Source organism: Ambystoma mexicanum, chromosome 12, assembly GCF_040938575.1.
Source record: "Ambystoma mexicanum isolate Mex_15411 chromosome 12, UKY_AmexF1_1, whole genome shotgun sequence".
Taxonomy (NCBI): Eukaryota; Metazoa; Chordata; class Amphibia; order Caudata; family Ambystomatidae; genus Ambystoma; species Ambystoma mexicanum.
In genome coordinates this window covers 966,520,331-966,541,901 of record NC_090936.1, presented here as the reverse complement: position 1 = coordinate 966,541,901, position 21,571 = coordinate 966,520,331, and the positions used below count along the sequence as shown (strand labels likewise).

At 44.7% G+C, this 21,571-nt stretch overlaps 1 protein-coding gene across 1 annotated transcript in view; it reads right to left on the bottom strand.

Annotated features, from left to right (window-relative positions):
- Window positions 1-2,249: 2,249 nt before the first annotated feature.
- Window positions 2,250-21,571, bottom strand: part of LOC138514145 (zinc finger protein 91-like) — a 266,103-nt gene continuing 246,781 nt past the window's right edge. Inside the window, exon 3 of the mRNA XM_069629446.1 lies at window positions 2,250-9,639. Coding sequence (XP_069485547.1) covers window positions 4,043-9,639 — 5,597 coding nt within the window. The 3' untranslated portion in view covers window positions 2,250-4,042. The remainder of the gene's footprint in view (window positions 9,640-21,571) is intronic.

The following is a 21,571-nucleotide window of genomic DNA, read 5'->3' as shown; positions in this document are numbered from 1 at the left end:
AGGGACTGAGGATGACGAGGAAGGGTTTGACTATCTCTTCCATGCGGTTGCTGAAACGTGATGAAGTCGGTGATGGTTGCGACCACAGGTACCAGGGAGCGGATTCTGGCACCTGATAGTCGCCAGGCCTTCCTCCCACACGTCATCTAGGAGGGGCACCGCCATGTGGTCTTCCTCTTGGCCTCATGCCTCTGGTACAGGAAGCCCTTCTTGGTTTCCTCAGGCATAAACTGTAAAAGTTCAAAGGTTTTAGCGACCATGTAATGAAACAATCCCACCTCATCTCGAGGGGATGCTCTCTGTTGCGGAGATCCACCTGCCGTGACAATATTGTCATCTATCGTTGCCGTGCCCGTATGCGTCCCAGTGTCAACCGAGGGGAGGGCACCTGTCGCATGTGTGGGGCCGGATACGGGGGTGTTGGAGGACGCTGCCTCTTTTTAGCCAGAGGCTCATCTGGGTCCGCCAGGACCGGGGCCTGCGGCATCCTTTTCTGGATTTCTGACACCAACGTGTGTAGTGTCGAAAGGATGTCCAGGGATACATCTCTTGGCTGAGCTGGCGTGTTTGGAAAACACTAGGCTCTGCGCCGTCGTCGTCCACCACGTCCTTGTGGACCATGTGCAGGGACTCCTGGTCCTCGTTGTCCAAGGACGAAACTTCCATGGCTTGGAGTATGGCCTGTGGTTGGCCCAGGACTTCATCGCCCCCTTCCTTTTGCACCCTGAGGGGTTGGGCTCAGAGATGGCATCCTCTTCTCCAGTGTGCCAGCAGGCCTCATCCCCGCTGAGGCCTCCCGCCACGGGGGCAGGGTCACCCTGGGCACAGTAGGGGCTACATTCACGGGGTCAGTCCCTTGGGCCTTCGAGAGAGCAGCCGTTCCCAGCTCAATTGTTGAAGATTTCTCCTGCACCGCTTGGGCAAGTTGGCCGCCTTTTCCTCCATCCTGGGCTTCTCTGGTTTCTCCCACAGCTTAGTCTGGTTGGACTATTTCCTCTCTGAGGAGGAGCTTGGTCGCTGGCTGGCGATGGAGGCGGATGGTGACGTTGATCGCGCCCTGTCCATCGCAGCACCCGCTTGCGCAATGATCCTAATTGAACCGGACTTGCGGTGCTTGGCCTCGTCTTGGACCCCCACGGATGGGGTGCCCTCAAAGGACTTGTAAGCCCGCTCCTCGGACTGGCCGGTCCTGGGTGAGGAATGACCCTGCTTGGGGCATGGAGCAGAAGCCTTGGCATTCAGCCACACCACCAGTCCACTGTGTCAATCCTTCATGGTTTACTTGAGAAGCCGAGGCAGATCTCGCCCTCTTCTTTGTGGTCCGGATGAAGCCAGCAGAGGCATTGAAGGTGTTTGTCCTCCACAAACACGTTCCGTAGTCCACATCTGGTGCAGAGCTTGAAAAGGGAGCTTGCTTCCTTCTCCTGCCATGGCCAGAGGTGCAGAGTAGGCCCGATGGCCTTCTGGAAACTTTGACTAAACTTTGACGATCCTTGCCCTTGAGGGGTGCTGAATTCACCAACAAACAGCTCCCTGCTGTCGGCAGATGGAGAGAAGAGTGCACAGGCTCTTTCTTGACAAAAAAAGAAACTTTTTCCATCGAAAAGGACAAAAACTGTAGAAGTTGCTCACGGAGCAAAACTCGGACTCCCCAGCACTTGAACTGCGGTAAAAATCTGAAGATGGCTGCCAGAGGAGGGGCTTAGGGAGAGGACTGTCATTGGCTGGGGGCAGTGTGACCCAGAGTACAGTGATTGGTTTAAAGGAGAGAAATAGTTTGTACGTGAAAGTGAAACTGTTTTTTCTTTTTCAAAGGATTCCCGGCCTGACAGGGAATGTTCATGAGCATGTGGATCCATGCCAGACCCCATGGTGGGTAAAGAAAATACTGGTTGATACATAACATTAACTTTGATGGGTCTACTTTCTAGTTGCTGTGCAACTTGTACTCGTTTCATTATACGAAGACGATGTTCTAATAGTAGTTTACAAATAGTTCAATATTCAAGAATTTGTAATGCCTGAAGAATTTAATTGACAAGCTGCAGTAATATAGCATGACAAAAAAAGATAGCTGTGTACTATCAGAAGACATACTAATATTGTCTTGTAATAATCATAGAAAGTTTAGTGTTAACACAAATGTTGTGAACTGAGTTCAAACATTAAAACTTCCCAAGTATTAGATACATGAGAAATACCTGGTTGGGCTCCGTGAACAAGAACAAAATCACCCTGATTATTTCAAGTGACTGTCATTAGCAGATTTAATCAGCGATGTGGAGAGAAGGCCATTACTGCAGCATTGCATGCATTTCTGACCAAAGCTTGGGTTGCTTTTACGTGCAGGTGTATGATGAAAAGGAGTGCCCACCAGATAGAACTACTGTCTATAACATTTTGGAAAGTTAAACGGATTGTGGGCATGAGGTTCGCTGGGTCCAGTATGCCAAGATTATGTTGGAACTAAAAGGACTTGGTAGACTTTGAAATCCTAACAAATTGTTTGAAGAGAAAAACAATACAGTGGCAGTGTGTTGACAATATGTTGGTTGCAGCTGCAACTAGTATATTAGGACATAGCTTTCTGAAATGTAAACCATTTATTGACAGAGAATTGTACCTAAGAAAATCGGTTTACATCACTAAATTAATAGATTCTTTGTGCAACCATTTCACTACAAAATTGCATATGGCCTACAACTGACCGTTTTACTGTAACATGCTGTTGCAAAAATTATCTACATGTACAAGAAAGTAATGTTTTATTTTTCCTTTCGGCCCTTTTATAAAACCTACTGACAATGGTGTAAGCCTCTGCTGACATTTTAGTCTAGTAAAGTATGGAGGACTGGCTTACTGTTTATATAAATACCTGGATACAAGTAAAAATATTTCTGGGTAGTACAGAGAATAAAGAAAAGAGGAATTAATGTAATTGAACAGAACAAAACCCTTTCAATAGAGAGAGGTTACAAGTGGCAGACCGTATATAATTTTTGTTTCAAAAAAAGTATTAATCTTGTTTTTACATACATACCTGGATTAAGTGTATGAATACACTGTTGGGATACTTCCCAATTTGGCACTTATTGTAAATGTGTGTCTTTAGAGACTCAATATTTGTGAGAACTATTTGAAGGATGCATATCGGAAGCAATCAATTTATGATTGACTTAATGACTGATCACTTGTTCAATCATGCAAAATATTTTTGCAGTTTTCTCCAACAGTTTTGTAATGCATTATTACTGCTTGTTTTACCTGCAAAATGTATTATTTTCGCTCACTCCTACCCAAATACACATTTTTTGCACTATCCACTCAAACTGTTTTTACTCTAAGTCGTCTTGCTACCCTCTTGAGACTTTTCAATGTTGCAATTTGTTGTTGCTAAATTCCAAGGTGAAGGTTTTGGAGGCATGTTGTGTACTAGGATCTGTCATTCAGAAGGTAATGGCATAAGCTACAACTGCTGATTCTCCACACAGGAAAAAGGTTAGTTGTCAATATGTAATGTTTATCACTAGAGTTAAGATTAAAGAGGAGTAGGATTATTAGTTTACTGCTATGCAGAAAATAACTGTTCACAAAGTATTTCTATAGATGCTTCCACATTATTTCTTAATGTGTCCTTTTTATTAGGGACGAGGGTTTGCTTTGTTGGTATTTCAGTAAATGTCTTGACATAAAGAACATTGCACACCTTTTCCTAAGGCTTAATCATGAGCACCTTGATGGTCTCAATGGGCATAAGTTTGTAGCCCCCTTGTTCTGGGGTAGTTGAATATATTAAGATTTGCTCAGTATCTAGTTTATGGAAAGTGATGTGCGATAGCAGTAATTTTGTTACGTTCTTAAGGACAAAGGAAGTTGACCTTGGAAATTCTTTTTTATTCCCATTCTGTCCCAGCATCACAGATGTCAGCTTTTAAAAACTGACCTTAAGCATCTTAGTCACAGCTGTGGCCGATCGCTGGAAAGCATATGAAGTGTTCGGGCAATATGACTGTCACCTGGATCAGTCACAATCTTACAAGATTTACAAAGTGGTTTGTGGTGTCAATTTAATCAGAACAAGTTTTTCCACTGGTTTCCTTTTAGACTCGGTTAGAACCATCTTAGATTCTATCAGAACATTTTTTTTCTCAGAGTGTGTATCCAAATGTCGGACTAGGGAAGATAATCGACTGAAACTTTTCCCACACTCACTGCAAAGACAAGGTTTCTCTCCTGTATGAATACGCTGGTGCTTGCTCAGCGTTGAGGATTGGCTAAAACTTTTCCCACAGTCAAAGCAAGTGTAGGGCTTCTCGCCTGTGTGTGTTCGCCGGTGCATTGTCAGATGTGATGCATTTTTGAAAGCCATATCACATTCATTGCACTTGTAAGGTTTCTCTCCGGAGTGTATACGCTGGTGAGCAACCAGCTTTGATGACCAATCAAATTCCCTTCCACAATCAGGGCATACGTGTAGTTTCTCCCTTGTGTGTCTTTCTTTATGCTTGGTTAACATTGATAAGCGTGCAAAGCTTTTCTTACATTCAGAACAGGTGTAGGGTTTTTGCCCTGTACCAATATTTCTCTTTTTTGCAACAGCTGTGGAGTTATTTAAACTTTCCTTGCCATCATTGCTTACACACTGTTTCCTGGTTTTGTGTATCCTCTCATGCATGCTAAGAGACGAGCTGTATTTAAAGATCTTATTACATTCTTTACACTTGTATGAACAACCTCCGGAGTGAGTTTTCTGGTGGATTTGAAGATTTGAGATCTGATTAAAACATGCTCCACATTCACTGCATGCATACGGTTTATCCTTGTGTATTTGCTGATGCGTGCTCAGGGCTGATGACTGGCTGAAACTTGCATCACAATCATTGCATTTGAACACCCTCTCTCTTTTGTGTATTTTCTGGTGAACATACAAAGATGATGATCGACTAAAACTCTTCCCGCAATCACAACACCTGTATGGTTTTTCCCCTGTGTGTATTTGAAGGTGCCTGGCCAGAGTTTGTGTTTGGCCAAATCTCTTCCCACATTCAGTACATGCATATGGTCGATCACCTGTGTGTTTCCGCGTATGCATATTCAAATGTGACAACTGTGCAAAAACCATGTCACAAACACTGCATCTGTATGGTTTCTCCCCTGTGTGAATTCGTTGATGAGCAGTCAAGTTTGATGACCAAGTGAAACGTTTCCCACATTCAGTGCACATGAAAGGTTTCTCCTCAGTGTGACTTTGCTTGTCACCTACCAAATCAGCTGTCTCACTGACATGTTTATCATTGTCACTGCGTGTGCTTGGCTCTGCTGTTGTGTGAGTCCTTTCGTGTATTATTAACGTTGATAGGTATTTGAATATTCTCTTGCAGACATTACATCTGTACGTACTACCACTTGCATGTGTTTTCTGATGGCTTAAAAATGTTGAGTTCTGACTGAAACGCTCCCCACATTCAGTGCACTTATAAGTTTTCTCTCCTGTGTGAAATCTCTGATGCGAGATCAGGGTTGGTAGTCGGCAAAAACTCTTCTCACATTCTCCGCATTTGTATGGTTTCTCCCCAGTGTGTATTCTCTGGTGACGTATCAAAGATGATGATTGGGTGAAACATTTTGCACATTCGTCACATGTATATGATTTTGATCCTTTGTGTGATCGTTGATGGCAAGTTAGGTGCGTTAACTGATTAAAGGCCTTATCACACTCGTCACATTTGTAGGGTTTTTCCTGCCTGTGTAGTTGCCAATGTGCTGTTAAGTTTGATAGCAAACTAAAACTCTTCCCGCATTCAAGACACGTATATAACTTTTGCTCTGTACGACCTTCCTGAAGAGCCTGTTCAGTGGATGAGTTGTTAGCACTCAAATTGCCTACACTGTTGATGTTCATGAACTTCTTTGCCATATGTTCTTTCTCATGTACTGCAAGTGGTAAGCTGTTTTCAAATGCCTTGTCACATTCCTTACATTTAAATACATGTTTGTCTGTGTGGATTACTTGGTGGTCTATTAGAGCTGATCTCTCATTAAAACACTTCCCACATTCTTTGCATGGATAGATTTTCTCACCACTGTGAGTACGCTGATGGTTAGTCAGGGAAGATGCTTCACTAAAGTTTTTCCCACACTCGCAGCACATATGTAGTTTCTTATCCGTGTGTATATGCCGATGCTTGTTAAGGCTGGATGACTGGCTAAAACATTTACCACATATATCACATATGTATGGCTTTTCTCCTGTGTGTACTCGCTGGTGCATGATCATGTGTGATAAGCGATTGAATCCCATGCCACATTCCTTACACATGTATCGTTTCCCAGCAGTCCCAACTTCTTCACAGTTTTGAATAATTTTCTTGACAGCATGTAGACGCTTGTGTTTCAAAAGGTGTGAAGAGCGTTTGAAACTCTTTTCACATTCCGTGCAAGTAAATGATTTCTCTGGTTTGTGCCTGCGCTGATGCGACAGAAGAGCGGATGAAGAAGTGAAAGTCTTTCCACATTCACTGCACAAGTATGGTTTCTCCCCCGTGTGAATTCTCAGGTGCTTGTTCAAGCTTGAAGACTGGCTGAAGCGCATTCCACAATCAATACATGAATATGGCTTCTCACCTGTATGTGTGCGCCGGTGCAAGGTCAGATGAGTAGAACTAATAAAAGCACGTCCACATTCTTCACACTGAAAGGGTTTCTCGCCAGTATGTATTCTCATATGTACTGCAATGTTTGTTTGCCTACTAAGAGTCTTCCCACAGATAGTACATATGTACCCTTCTTTCATTTCATGGTTTTTGCTTGCAAGGTGGGTTTTGTTTTCTTTAGAGCGGTCATGAACTGGCTGTTTGGATAAATCAGACATACTTTCACTTTGGTTTCTACGGTGCTTTGTTTTACTGCTTCCCCAGGATGAGTTATTTGATACCCAGGATCCCTTACGTTTTCTAAAACAGGATTCATGAATTAAATGTTTTCCACAATCATCACGTTTTTCTTTGCTGTGTCTTTGTTTATGGTGTAATATGCTTGATGATTGCTTGAAACGCTTTCCGCATTCATTGCAGGTATATGGCTTCTCTCCAGTGTGCATTCGTTTGTGTCTTATATGTCCTGATAAGTCAGTGAAACTCTTCCCGCATTCTCTGCAGGAGTAAGGTTTCTCCCCAGTGTGTATTCGCTTGTGTGTGATTAAGGATGATGAACGAGTAAAATTCTTTCCACATTCATTGCATCGATATAGCCCATTAATCACATGAGATTGTTTGTGTTTAACCAGAATAAATAAATGCTTGAAACGCTTTCCACATTGTCTACAAGTGAAGGGTTTCTTTGGAGGACAATTGTCTTCAAGTTCGGTTTCTTTTTCCAATATATGTTTTTTGTATGCATTCTGGCTTGAGATCAGAGAGGATGATGAGATCCATTTGTTGCTGCATTCACTGCATAAGCAAAGCTTTTCAACATCATTTGATTGCTCTTGTGTGGTTAAAGTTGACATTGGTGTAAAAGTATTTCCGCATTCTTTGCAGTTGTATGGTTTTTCACCAATGTGTGATTTCTGGTGTGCATCCCGGTGTGCTGAACTGATGAAAGTCGTATCACATTGCCTAGATTTGTAGGAATTATGTCGTAGATGCGTTTTCATATGTACTGTAAAATTTGACCGCCACCGGAACATTTGTCCACAGTTCCGACACACATGCAATTTTCCTCTCACATGCTTGCTTTTATGCTTTAGCACAACAGACTTCAACTGTAAGCTCTTCTTATTTTCTGCACATGTATGCCTATTACTTGCTGCTTTCTCAGATTTGGAAGAAAACGTCTGTTCTTTAATATCAGAAATGTGATTAAGAGGTGTCCTACCATCATTAATTGACATTGGTTGATCTTCAACGTTTTGGCCATTAATTTGAGTACTGCTCAAAGACTGCTGGAAATTCTCCCTACCTACCTCACACCCATTCCATATTTTCGTGGTGTTCCTTTGTGGGTGTTGTACATGGGTTGATAAACCCACATAGCTCTTCCCAAGTACAGCACATGCCTCAGGTGTGGACTGTACACAGTAGTGGTTCTCCGATATTTTAACATTCTTCCTACATTCATAAGATTTTTTGCTCAGTCTTGTCTGTACCTGCTGGTGCTTACTCAGACATGATAATTCTTTGAAACCCTTTCCACATTTACTAAGAATACGTGATTTATCATTATTGCCTGAAATGGTGCCTGTAGGTTGTGGCAGGCTTGCAGCTATGTTACACAGTGACAATAACAAAGGGGGAAATAAAGTAGATCTATCCAGATTGGTTTTCACACATTGAGAACTCCCTGCATGTTCATTTACTTTAGTCCCACTTGTGTGTCTTTGCTGATGCCTAATTAACAATATCCGTCTATTGAAACTTTTCCCGCATTCATTGCATGTGTAGAATTTCTCTCTTGTATGCATCTGCCAGTGCATGATTAAATAAGATGAGCTGATGAAAGCCCTACCACACTCAGCACAGGTGTAAGGTTTCATTCCTACATGGCTTTGCTTATGAGCAGCATATTTGGAGTAGCAATAAAATACCTTTCTGCATACAGAACATGCATACAGTTTCTTCGTTGTATGAATTGTCTGGTGTCTCAAAGCCGCATATCTACTTTCAAAGGTCTTCCTGTATTCTATACATTGATGCACACTTACAAAATGAGCATCATCTTTGTGAGCTCTCGGATTGCTACATTCACTGCATGTATATTGTTTCTCTTTCATGTAAACTTCCTGGCGCTCTTTCGGAAACAGTGACTGGATGAAACTCTTACCGCATTTACTGCATGTGAAATGTTTTCTCCTTGCATGTGATAACTGATGCTGGACTAAAGCTAAAACATTGGCAAACTGTTGCTGACATTTTACACATGTATACAGCTTCCTTCGAAGGTGGGCCTGTTGGTGTGCAAGGAGGGATGATAATAGGCAAAATGACCTTCCACATTCACAGCATAAATATGGTTTCTCGCCTTTGTGGATTTTCTGATGGCTGCTTAGGTGTGACATTTGGCTGAAACTCTTCCCACAGTAAACACACATATGTGGTTTTGCTAAGGAGTGCACTCGCCTATGCGCAATCAGGCGTAATAGGTGGTTAAAACCTAAGCCACATTCCTCACACCAAACTGGCTTTTCCTTGATGTAGGTTTGCTGCTTTCCACTCAAACTCAACCAACCAAGCCAGTTCCGCAATTTAATGCACCCATAGGGTTTCTTGCCAATGGAAACAGTGAGTTTTGAAGTAGGTATTGTCTGTGGCTTCATTTTACTTTCCTCGCCAGAGTACATTTCCTGTTCCTTTGGTGTAGTCTGGTGGATTTGCATGGATGATTTACATCGAGCTGTATTGCTGTGTACATTGTTTGTATCCACTTTTGGCTTTGTGCATATTTTCGGCTTGTAGATAAACAGTTTTGACTTAAAGTTATCTTCTTTAAAGCTAGCGCTTTGAATGATCATTTGTGGAAGGATTCTCTGCTGCTTCCTTCTCCTATTGACATTGCTGCTGGTTCGCTTTTGTGCATCCTTCCCCTGGGTACTTTTGCTGAATTCCTTGCTCGGAAAATGGTTTTCAGAACTTCCTTTATCTGCTGGATTGAAAAGAAAGTTGTATTATTGTGTTTATAGTGAATAACATCTAAAGGCATTTTAAACTTTATAAACCATATTCAGGGCATCAAAAGCAACCATAAAATCACATTATCTTCAGACAAAAAAGATATTCTCCTCAATTATAATTGGTTATTTATAGCGTGCTAAATACCCAGAGGTTTCTAAGCGCAGACCCGGGGATCGAACCTGTGTTGCTCTGCGTCGTTTTGCTTCCAAGGCGAGAGCGTTGCCCCTGAGCTATCCTCCCGAGACATCAGTAATAGACCCCCTCCAGAAGCATAAATATGGATTTTTACATAACTATGAAAACATTGGTCTATGTTTAAACAGTGATGCTTAATCAAAAAAAAGGTATCTGCACCTACCATCGTTTAGCATGAAATCGGCTACTGTTTCACATGAGCCTTTTTCTGAAATATTCACATTTCATATTTACATACGAATATTATTGATTTCTATTTATGACTGATAACCTAGCAAAGATACTTTTTAACCTTTAAAATTTGATCAAAATAGCATCACAAACAGTGTTTTTATTTCAATGGAATTGTCTTTTTTTCGTCAACAGAATTTGTCAAATGTACCCAATAACCTTCGAATGACAACTAAATACACACATTGATATCTTGGATATTTTGGAAAAAGGTGGATACAAAAATAATTGTTTTTTACAAGTTTATCCTCGTTGTGGCACGTGGCGCATTTTACCGTTTTGATGGCTCGCATATACTAGCAAAAATGTTACAGAACGAATAGTGGATGCAAATAAACTACAGCCTTTAAAAAAAAAAAAACAGCAACAACATGTCACACAATAATCCCTGCACACCCGACTTTCTCAAGAAAGCGGCTTGGTCGTGTTTGCAGGGATTATTGTGTGACATGTTGTTGCTGGTTTTTTTTTGAAGTGTTACAACCTTCCTTAAACACATGTATATTTTTTATATATAGAAATCCAGCCAAGATTTCTTTCCCTAGCACCAGCTACATGTAGGCTGAGCACTATTTTGGCATTTCAGATATATATATATGGGATACATTACTCACCGTAATCGTATTTCTGATGCTTGTATCTGCTTAGATTCACATGCCGTGCATAGGCCGACATCTAGTGGAAGCTGCAAAGTATTACAGTTTGTTTTTCGAAACTCGAAAATGGGCGTCGACGCAGGGCGTGCCAGTAATGCTATCCCTAGTGTGACGTCCACTGTACCCAAGATCCCTCACGCGTCTAGGATCCTCAGATTGTATTTTTTCTGACATGAGGTAGCATGAGGAGTAGCGTGAGTACAGCTAATCCAAGCAGATAGACAGAAAGGTAAGACTACAAGCCATCATGCGCCTTCTCTCAGAGGGGAGGAAGGTTGGTCGCATGTGAATCTAAGCAGATACAAGCATCATAAATACGATTACGGTGAGTAATGTATCCCTTCTGAGGCTTGTGGAATCTGCTTAGATCACATGCTGTGCATAGATTAGCGAGCAGTACCTGAAGAAGGAGGTGGGATGTGAGAAGGGTCATGAGCAAATAAGTGTCTTAGAACCGCTTGTCCCACTTGTGTATCTGCCTTGGAATGGGTGTCAATGCAGTAATGCTGAGTAAAAGTGTGAATAGAGCTCCAAGTAGCTGCTTTGCAAATGGTGTCAAGGGGTACATTTGCAATGAAAGCCAGAGTGGCCCCAATGCCTCTAGTAGAGTGGGCTCTTGGCATGAAAGGCAGAGTTCTTTCAGAAAGTGAGTAACACAGCTGGATACAGTTAATAATCCACTTCGAGATGGCACCTTTAGAGACACGATCCCCCTCTCTGCCTGTAGCTACGGAGACAAACAGTTGATCTGTTTTTCTTAGCGGTCTGGTTTTATTTACATAGTAGAGGACCGCCCTACGCACATCTAGGGTGTGTAGTTTCACCTCAGCCGAGCTTTGCGGGTCCTGGAAGAAAGCCGGAAGCTCGATGGACTGGTTTACATGGAATTTAGATATAAATTTAGGTGAGAACCTAGGGTGTGTGCGTAAAACCAGTTTGTCTTTATGGACAGTAAAGAAGGGATCCTGTACTGACAGAGCCTGAATTTCACTGACCCTTCTTATAGAAGTAATAGCTACTAAGAAGGCCGTTTTATAAGTCAGGTGTTTGAGACTGCTTTTATGCATGGGTTCGAAAGGGGGGCCCATGAGCTTGGCTAGTACCACATTAAGGTCCCACCCTGGTGGTGGGTTTGAAATAGGAGGGTGAAGTCTCCTTACTCCTTCCATGAAGGCTTTAACTACTGGTACTTTCCACCACAAAACCTTACTATGGGAAGTGGTGTAAGACGACAGGGCTGCCAGGTGTACTTTCAGTGATTTAAAAACCAATCCTGCATCCAGCAGGTGGAGCATGTATGTAGAAATAGTGGAAGGAGTGCAATCAACGGGGTTGATTGATCTACTCTGGCACCAGATAACAAACCTCTTCCACTTGTCAAAGTAACAGTGCCTTGTGTTTGGTTTCCTAGATTCCTTTAGGATGTCCATACACTTCTGTGGCAAATTGAGATGTCCAAACTATGACCTCAGGAGCCATGCTGCCAGGTTCATTGAGTTGGGTTGTTGGTGCACTGTTTGACCTTGGTGCTGGGACAATAGGTTGTACCAGGCTGGAAGTTTGATGGGCTTGCACACCGCCATCCTGCGTAGGTGTGGGAACCACGGTTGTCTTGCCCACATGGGAGCAACTAGGATGAGCGTCATCGACTCTCTGTTCATCTTGTTCACCACTTTCCTGATGAGGAGTTGGTGGAAAAGCATACGCAAGCATCCCTGACCAGTTCATCCCGAGGGCATTCCCCTGGGAGTCTTGTTGGGGGAACCTGGATGCAAATCCTGGGCATTGTCTGTTTTTGCTTGTGGCGAATAGGTCTATAGTGGGGAAACCCCACTGAGAGAAGATAACTTCTATGACCTCTCTGTGTAGAACCCATTCGTGTTTCTCTGGGAGAGAGTCTCTGCTCAGAGCATCCGCTAGGGAATTGAGCTCCCCTGGAACATGTTGTGATGACAGGAAGATGTTCCGTCTGAGTGCCCATATCCAGATTTTCTGGGCAAGCTTGGACAGATTTGGCGAGCGAGTCCCTCCTTGCTTGTTCAGGTAGAACATGGCTGTTGTGCTGTCTGTCCGGATTTGCACGGACAGATTTAGTAGGTGGGGCTCGAACGCCTGAAGCGCTCTGAATACTGCCAGAAGCTCTAGCAGGTTGATGTGGTTCTTGGCCACTGAGTGAGACCAGAGACCCTGAGCTGTGTGGTGGAGATGGTGAGCTCCCCACCCCGTCAGGCATGCATCTGTAGTGACTATTGCCTGTACCTCGGGATCGTAAAAGGGTTTCCCCTGTGCGAGATTCTCTCTTGTCCACCAGTGCAGGCTTTGTACCAGTGTTGGTGAAACGACCACTAGATCGTCCCACTGACCACTTGCCTGAGACCACTGTTCGCCAACCATTCCTGCATGGGACGCATGCGCAGGCGCGCGTGGGGGACCAGGTAAATACATGACGCCATCATGCCCAGTAAACGCATCGCTTTGCGTACAGTTATTTTTTGACCGGACTGATAATGCGGAATTTGCAGTAGTATATTCCGAATTCGTTCTTCTGAAGGAAGGGTCAACCCCTCTTGGGTATCTAGGATTGCTCCTAGAAATTGTTTTGAGGTGCTTGGCACTAGGCTTGACTTTTTCTCGTTGATTGAGAAGCCTAACTCGTGAAGGAGGTCGATAGTCCTTTGAATGTTTCCCCCGTTATGAGCCAGTCGTCCAGATAAGGGTACACTGGGATTGCCTCCCTGCGTAGGTGTGCAGCCGCCACCGCCAGTACCTTGGTGAATACCCTTGGTGCTGAAGCTATCCCGAAGGGCAGTACCTTGAATTGGTAGTGTCGACTGTCCACCTTGAAGCGCAAATACTTTCTGTGCGGTGGGAACATGGAAATATGAAAATAAGCATCTTTCATATCCAAGGTTGCCATGTAATCCCCCTTTTTTAGGAGGGGGATTACCTCTTGTAGCGTGGTCATGCGAAATTTTTGGGGCTTGACATACTTGTTGGCAGGCCGTAAGTCCAATACTGGGCGCATTGTCAAATCTTTCTTTGGCACAAGGAAGTAAGTTGAATAAATACCCTTGTTTACCTGGTGTCCCGGGACGAGTTCTATCGCGTCCTTTTCTAGCAGAATGGCGATCTCTTCGAGGAGAATCTTCTGATGTTCTAAAGAGTGTACTCTTTTTCGTGGAGGATGGTTCCGGGGACGCTGCAGTAGTTCTATACAATATCCTGTGGATACTGTTGACAGCACCCATCTGTCTGATGTGATCCCTTCCCAAGCCTGGGTGAAGTTGGAAATGCGTCCCCCTACTGGGGTTGCGTGAGAAGGGACCCTGAACTGAGCGTCACTGCTTTGGTGGAGGCGTGCCGCCTCCCTTGTTGGGGCTGCCTCTGCCTTTACCACAACCTCTCCTATTACCCCTGCCGTAACCCTGGGTAGACTGTTGGTTGTTGTTCCACTGTGTACCCTGCCCCTGGGAATAGGTAGATCCTCTCTGGCAATTTTGGCCGCGTGGGCGACGAAAATTACTATTCCCTCTCTGGTTAGGGGGTTTATTGGTTAACTGGCCAAGGGACTTGAGTGTTTCGTATTCGTCCTGGGCATTCTTCAGGGCGTCTTCGACCGCCTTACCAAACAACAGATCGGTCTCCACCGGTTTGTCCAACAATGATGCCTGGGTTTCTGCCTTAAAACCAGACTGCCGTAACCACGCATGTCTTTTGATAACAGTGCCTTCTGCTATCAATCTGCCTGCGTTGTCCGCGGCGTCGAAGGTTGCTTTCAAAATGCAACCGGACACGGCTCTACCCTCTGCGGAAATCCGAGCTAACTGGCCCTTTAAAGGTTCAGGAGCAGAGGCTATGAGTGCCGCGACTTCTTCCCACTGATGGCAGTTGTAGCTGGCCAACAGGGTGGTGGAGTTAGCAATCCTTGCTTGATAGGCGGACGTTGAGGCTACTTTCCTGCCGAAACCGTATAGTTTTTTGCTCTCCTTGTCGGGAGGAGCTTCGGACGATGACAAGGGTGTTCCAGCCCTCTTACGAGTGTTGGTGACAACTAGGGAGTCTGGCTTCAGATGTCCTCTTATATAGATAGGGTCAGACTGGGCCGCCCTGAAAAGTTTTTCAACCCTGGGATTGACTGCTCTGGTGAGGTTCGGGTTCACCAGGGACGGATCTATTCTCTGCTGAATGGACTTAAGGATAGGGATGGTCTGGGCAACAGGCCTCCTTTCTCCCACTAACTCTTCTGCGAAGTCCCTTTCCTCCTGGACACCGTGGGTGTCAATGTGGAAGTGTTCTGCTGCGCGTGCGAGAACCTCGTTTAGGAGGGGTTGGTTATCGACCGGGGAGTCGGTAACTGGGGCTTCGTTCTCTACCGGGGAATCTACTCTGTATGTTTCCGGGTCCTCCTCTTCCTCTTCCTGGTCCTCATCATCCCCATAGTAGCCCGTCCCGGTTTGCTCTTCTATCATACCAAATTCTTGGTCCTCACAAAAGGAAGCCTCTCCTTGATACAGTGAGTATGGTCTTGCGTATGGTTGTACCTCGAAGGGTCTGACCTCATCGGAGTTTCAAACCGGGGCTTCTTACTCGGGGGGATAGGATCAGTAGAGCCTGAGGGTGTCGCCCCCTGTGGATCATACGAGAGGAAATGTTTTGGATTTTTATCATAAAAATCTGCCAAAGAAGACATTCTTGACATGACCCTATCTGTCTTCACTGGGCCATTTTTTGGAACTGGGGATGACTCTCAGCAAGTCTATGGGATTTATCTTGAGTAGCTTTGCTGGTTTTAGACATATCAGCAGACCTGGTTTTGTCTGTCTGTTTAGGGGGGGTGGTGTGTTTCACAGGTGTGGAAGAGTGCAAAGGTTGCTTCTTCTGCTGTTTTCCCCCCTCCCCGTGAGTGCAAAAATGTTTTCCCTGTCCTTTAGTGGCTCCGGAAGTTTTCGACGCCTGGCGTCGAGGATCGGGGGTGGTGTCCCAGTCCTTCGAGCGTGGGGCCTCGCTGGTTTTAACTGCGGGCTCCGACTCCTGGAGCACGGCCTGGGGGTGGAAGTCGTCTTCGTCTTCCGGCGATCGAACTTCTGTTAGCCTAGGGAGCGAGGCACTCTTGGCAAGAGTGGATGATTGCCTGGAGTCATGCGGCGATCTTGATCGAGAGCGCCCAGAGGACACCGAATCGGACCGTTCTGTTTGTGCCTCTTTCCGAGAACACAACGTCGTCGAGTCTCGGTTGGACTTAGTGTGTTTAGTGTGTGTAGTATGTGAAGCGCTTGTGTCGCCGGGGGTCTTCCCCATAGCCGCCCTGCCGGACGACCTTCCGAGGTCGGGGACCTGCGCTCGGCTGTCTTTCGACGCCGTAATGCCCTCGCCGTCCGAAAGTACGGCGTCGCTGCCGTCGCTGAAGGCGCCCTCCGCTGCCATGGCCGCCTGCCTGGCGTGATGGGCCCAACGCTTCGTCGAACGGTCCTCAAGTGTCTTAGGTTTAAACCTACTACACGCTCTGCAGTTCGCTTCGGGGTGGTCCTTCGGCAAGCAGAGATTGCACGTGGCGTGCCTGTCGACCCAAGGGTATTTGCGATTGCACTTGGGGCAGAATTGAAAAGGGGTACCCTCCATACGCACCTTGAGGCAGCGGGCTGTTAAGTGTAGGAAAAGTATAAGGTGTACCTATATACCAAGAGTGTAGAGTATGTACCACCCCCCACTCTCCCTACTTGCAGGGCTGAGGCTAGAGGCCTTCGAAGGCCCGGGCCGAGGCCAGCGGCCTTCTGAGGCCCAAATCCGTCGTGCAGCAGCCGACGGTCGATTTCTTCTCCAGCCGGCGTCGAGTGTCGAAGTTCGACGTTGGGGTGGGGAAGGATGTCAATAGATTATTATTTTAAATTTTTAGCAAAGGTATGGCTAAGGCCAGGGGACTCCGCAAAATGCTTCCGACCAGTATGGCGGAAAAAAACAATCAGAGGATCCTAGACGCGTGAGGGATCTTGGGTACAGTGGACGTCACACTAGGGATAGTATTACTGGCACGCCCTGTGTCGACGCCCATTTTCGAGTTTCGAAAAACAAACTGTAATACTCTGCAGCTTCCACTAGATGTCGGCCTATGCACAGCATGTGATCTAAGCAGATTCGACAAGCCTCAGAAATAAATATATATATATATATATATATATATATATATATATATATATATATATATATATATATATATATATATATATATATATTGTCCTGACTCTTCAAAGTACAAGTAGGCAGGTTTTAACTTTTTGTTTGCAAGGATTGCACCATACAGAGCATATACCCAAGAGAGATTTAATAAAAATGTCTAACTGCATAAATGCAACCTTTGTTTTTAAAAGATTTCTGAGATGAATTGGAGTTCGTTCGGAAAAGTGTTGCTTGTCAATCATACTGAACATTGAAATACTTGCAAAGCAATGTGATTGTAGGACCAATATGTTGGGGGACTACAATATGTTTGTCCATCTGAATTTTAGAGAAATGTATAAAACATTCTACTTCTCCTGCTGTGTGACTGATTACATTAAATGTAACACCAATATTAATGTCTTATATTTACCAAATGTCACAGTTAAATATGCATATCAACGTTTTTATAAGTATGCCGCTTCCGCCTCAAATCGTCCATTTTAGGCAAAAAGCTGCAAGTCCAATGTCATCTCGGATCAGGAAACGTGCAAAAGATAAAGGGGGTTGAGGGGGGGATGTATTGGAGAGGTGGCGGGGACATAGAATGTTACCATGGCAAAACCCTGCAAATCTATCAGCTAAGATAGACCACAGTCAATTCCACTACGAACAATTCTGCCATGGCCAAATCACACAGATCCCTCTTCACACACATCCCCTCTCCCTCCCACACTCCCTCTCCAAGCCCCAAAATAAACTCCTCTGCCCAGTATTACCGCAACGTCCCTCAACCCAGTACTTATGTATGAGGCAAAGTGCTTCAAAAGCAAGTACTGTGACGAAGAGTGGGACATGGAGTAATAAAGATCTGGTAAGTAATCCAGGGATTTAACACAAGCAAACACATTCACACACCACTTGCTCATTTACACACGTGCTCATTCACTATTCACTCAAACAGGCACACCCAGCCACACAAACATCATGCAATTACATGATCTATACACCCGCGTACATAATACACATACACGCCACACAAATTTTTACATTTAAAACATAAATGTCCTTACCTTCCATAATCTGTTGCTCCTCCTCTGCAGACATGTCTCTAGCTACCCTGCTCCAGCACACACGTGTCATGCGCAGAAGAGCACAGGAGCCAGAGCCATTCTGTTTCCTGGGGGGACCTTGGATTTCAAAATGATGCAGTGCAAAGGGTTGCATGAGGTGGCCCGGAGTCGCAACTAGTGACCCGCCCAAATGACATCCCGGGCTCCACGCTTCCAAGAAAGATCCCGCCAATTGAAATGATAAACCCTATGCAGTGCACCAAGAGAAGCAACCATGCCTTTGCTCACCATGACACTATAGAAGGCTCATAAGCCTGAACAGGGCTAAGCTATAGACAGGCTTGCTGTTCTTAAGAAATGTGTGCACACGTTTTTTGCTAGATTTTCAGGGAGCTGTTGCATAAATTAGCAAATTCAGATTTCTGTCATATAGTCCCTGACGAATGTTGTTGGGGAATAAGGAAGTAAGTAGAAGGGCATTTCCAGCTGTGCTTTCTTGGGCATGGCTTCAACATGCCCTAGCTCACCATGCAGTGAGCGCATTCCAGTCATATCCCACCTCTCCTTTTGGTGCTGCGCCCCATACAATACAGTAGAGTCCCACAATAAATTTGGTCCAACTGTACACACAGCTCTGTCACCTTTTCCTTCTCATGCCATCCTAAGCACCTTGGGCATCATCATGAGGGGGCGATAACCACCCAACGCAATTAGAGTTACCGCAACTTGGTCCGGCGCCAGCAGTGACAGATCACAAGTTGTGGTGGCGGTGGAAGTCCCCATTTTTATTGAGTCCATGGGACTCCATGGGACATTTTCAGTGGAATCACTGCAGCAGTAATTCAGCTGCTGTAATTGCGCCAAAAATGGGGGGAGACTCTACACATTCACCTCCAGCTGAGAGCTGGAGGTGAATACTCAGGATTGGTCGGAGTGGTAATGTGGCGGTAATAGCGCTACCAACACATTTTTAGCACTCCGCCCAAGTCCTGATGAGGCCCCTCATCTATCCCTCGCACTCATCCCAACTATCTACCAACTTTGCTCCTCCCAACCACTATTGAATGTTACATCATATTCCTCCTTGGCCTCTCGGATAGGCAAAAGCATTTCGATGCCATGCATTATGGCAGTAGGCACGGTGTCCAGTTAAAGTTTCGAAAACAAAAGGATGGAATGCCAAAAGGTGAGAGTGCATTTGACCGAAAGCAAAAGGATCAACATTTTTTTTTAAATGTATATTTTTTTTGCTCTAGTTTAGCTTAAAAAAGGTGTTTTTACACCAAAAACAGGGGTTTTGGGGGGGGGGGCCCCCCCAGCACCTCCCCCCAAAAAAGTAGATCCTTTTTTTCAGGCGAATTGACTCGACCCTTTTGTCATTCAACCCTTTTGAGTCGATACTATAACCTATAACCAGTAGGCAGGCACTATACAAATGCAAGATAATCTACACAGAGATCATAATTAAAGAAATAACTGAGGAATTTCCATCTGGTAAGGGTGTGGAACCCTGAGTCTTTTTGATTTTTATCAATAAAATGATGCAGGTAATTATACCTCAATAGGGTGGCGGGCGGGGCCTACTAACCAGTCCTCCCTTTAAGCTTTTTCCATGCCAAAAGCAGTGTACAACCTTGCCCTGCTACAATAGTATCTTGGTTTTCAGCACCAGCAGTTCATGGCAGAGAAGGTTACGAAAATCAAAAGGCACCCTCTTGACAGCTGCAGTGACCACCAAGTCATTTCAGTGCAGGGGTTCAATTTAAAATATGTATCTCTGTTCCCAAACTACATAATTATAAGGAATTACAATCCTGGTGACAGTTATAATCTTTAAAACATAAGACATACCCAAGTTAAGGTATGGTGAATGGTATTTTTCCTTCATTATTAGTCGAATCAAATGGGCATCATACTTATGTCAGACCTTAGATCCCTGCCCAGACATTAACAGGCTATGTGTATTCATTCCTTGAATGGATGTTTTGCTGCACCCAGGAGGACATGAGCCAGTGAGTGGTCTCTTGACCCTTTGTGCGGTCAGATAACACCCCTCACCAGAAAGATAGACCCTCAGCATGAGCTGTCCTAGGAAATAGGAATCAAAGGGCACTCCCCAACAGCAGGAACCCTTTGTCACAGGGACAGGGCTGGTCCCATTAAAGCAGGATTGCTCTTGTCCAATTACCTGTGAACTTTGCCTATAAAAGAGAGGTCTCCCACCCCTTCTTTGATTCACTTTTGGACCACCCAGAACAAGGAAGAATACATTCAAACTACTTTTGGAGAGTTCATCTTTCCAAAGTCCTCCGCAAACACCACCCCTAGGGCACATCGGGAGTGACCTGCTGTTGGACCAAGACCTGCCTCTCTGCCTGCTACACCGGTATTGAGACAGGCATGGTATCAAGAGATGACACAGACAACAAGAGTAACCGTTTGTAAAGACGTTGGGTTGGTTTAATGCCCATCTTGCCCTATAACTAATGTGGGGTTTTCCCTACCTAAATAATCTAAGGAAAGTCTACGTCCGTCAGTCAAAATCAAAGGTCTGTGTGTCAATACTGATGCTTGCCCTCACAACTAACACTAAACATTGCGTAGGGATGGTCTAAGTTAACAAAACAGTGTTCCAAACAAATAGTCTGAAGCTGGTTCTAGCTCCCTTCTCCAGGTTGAAGAAACAGTTTCAACAATTCTTTGGAGTCTAGACGCTCAGATCGATGCAGTTTGCAGTTCTGGTTTCTTAAAACTTGAACATTATTCCTCCTAGGTTTCATGCCCCTCCCCCATTGCTGCCAATATTAATGACAGCCTCAGCTACTGCAATGCCTATTTGCTAGGTCAAACCTCTTTTCAGCTGGATCGTTCACAGGTTTTGCAAAATGCTGCTTTAAGACTGGCCTGTGGAATCCCATTTAGCAAGCCCAATTCCCAAGCTCATCATAAATTGCATTGGCACCTGGTTCTCGTATCCAATTCAAGGCGCTCGGTCTGATCCATCAAGCCTATTATGGTAGGGACTGCCTCTCTTCTGGAGAAAAATCAGACTGTACGCTACCTTTTGCTCGCTGCGATCAGTGCATTCAGCACTCTTGGTTGTTCCTCGTTAACGCGCTGGAAGTAGAGCTTTTTCTGTATCAGGACCTAAGCTCTGGAACTCCCTTCCGGCCTCTATTCGCAACCTCTCTGAAAGTATGAGAGGTCAAAGCTAAGTTAAAGACATTTCTTTATTCCTAAACGTCTGCATCGGTCAGCCCTGTTGGTTTTGTATCCGTTAAGCAGGAGAATACCTTTGATGTAAACGTTGCGTTCGAAGTGCGAAAAAGATCGATAACCAGCAGGCATTACTTCTCAAACCAAGCCAATGTTTAACCCAACCTTGTTGAGCCATCCTAGCTGCATCGCTCGAATGCAGCACTGAAATTGCTGAGCCATGGCTTCAAACCGACACCCACTTGGACTTGGATCTGCATGACTCCCCGCAACCAGACCGGTTTTGACCTGTTTGTTAAATGCTAAAAAACATGGATCAACAATGTCAAACCACATAAAAACAGCAACAAGGTACGATTGACTGGTACATCTTTGGGCT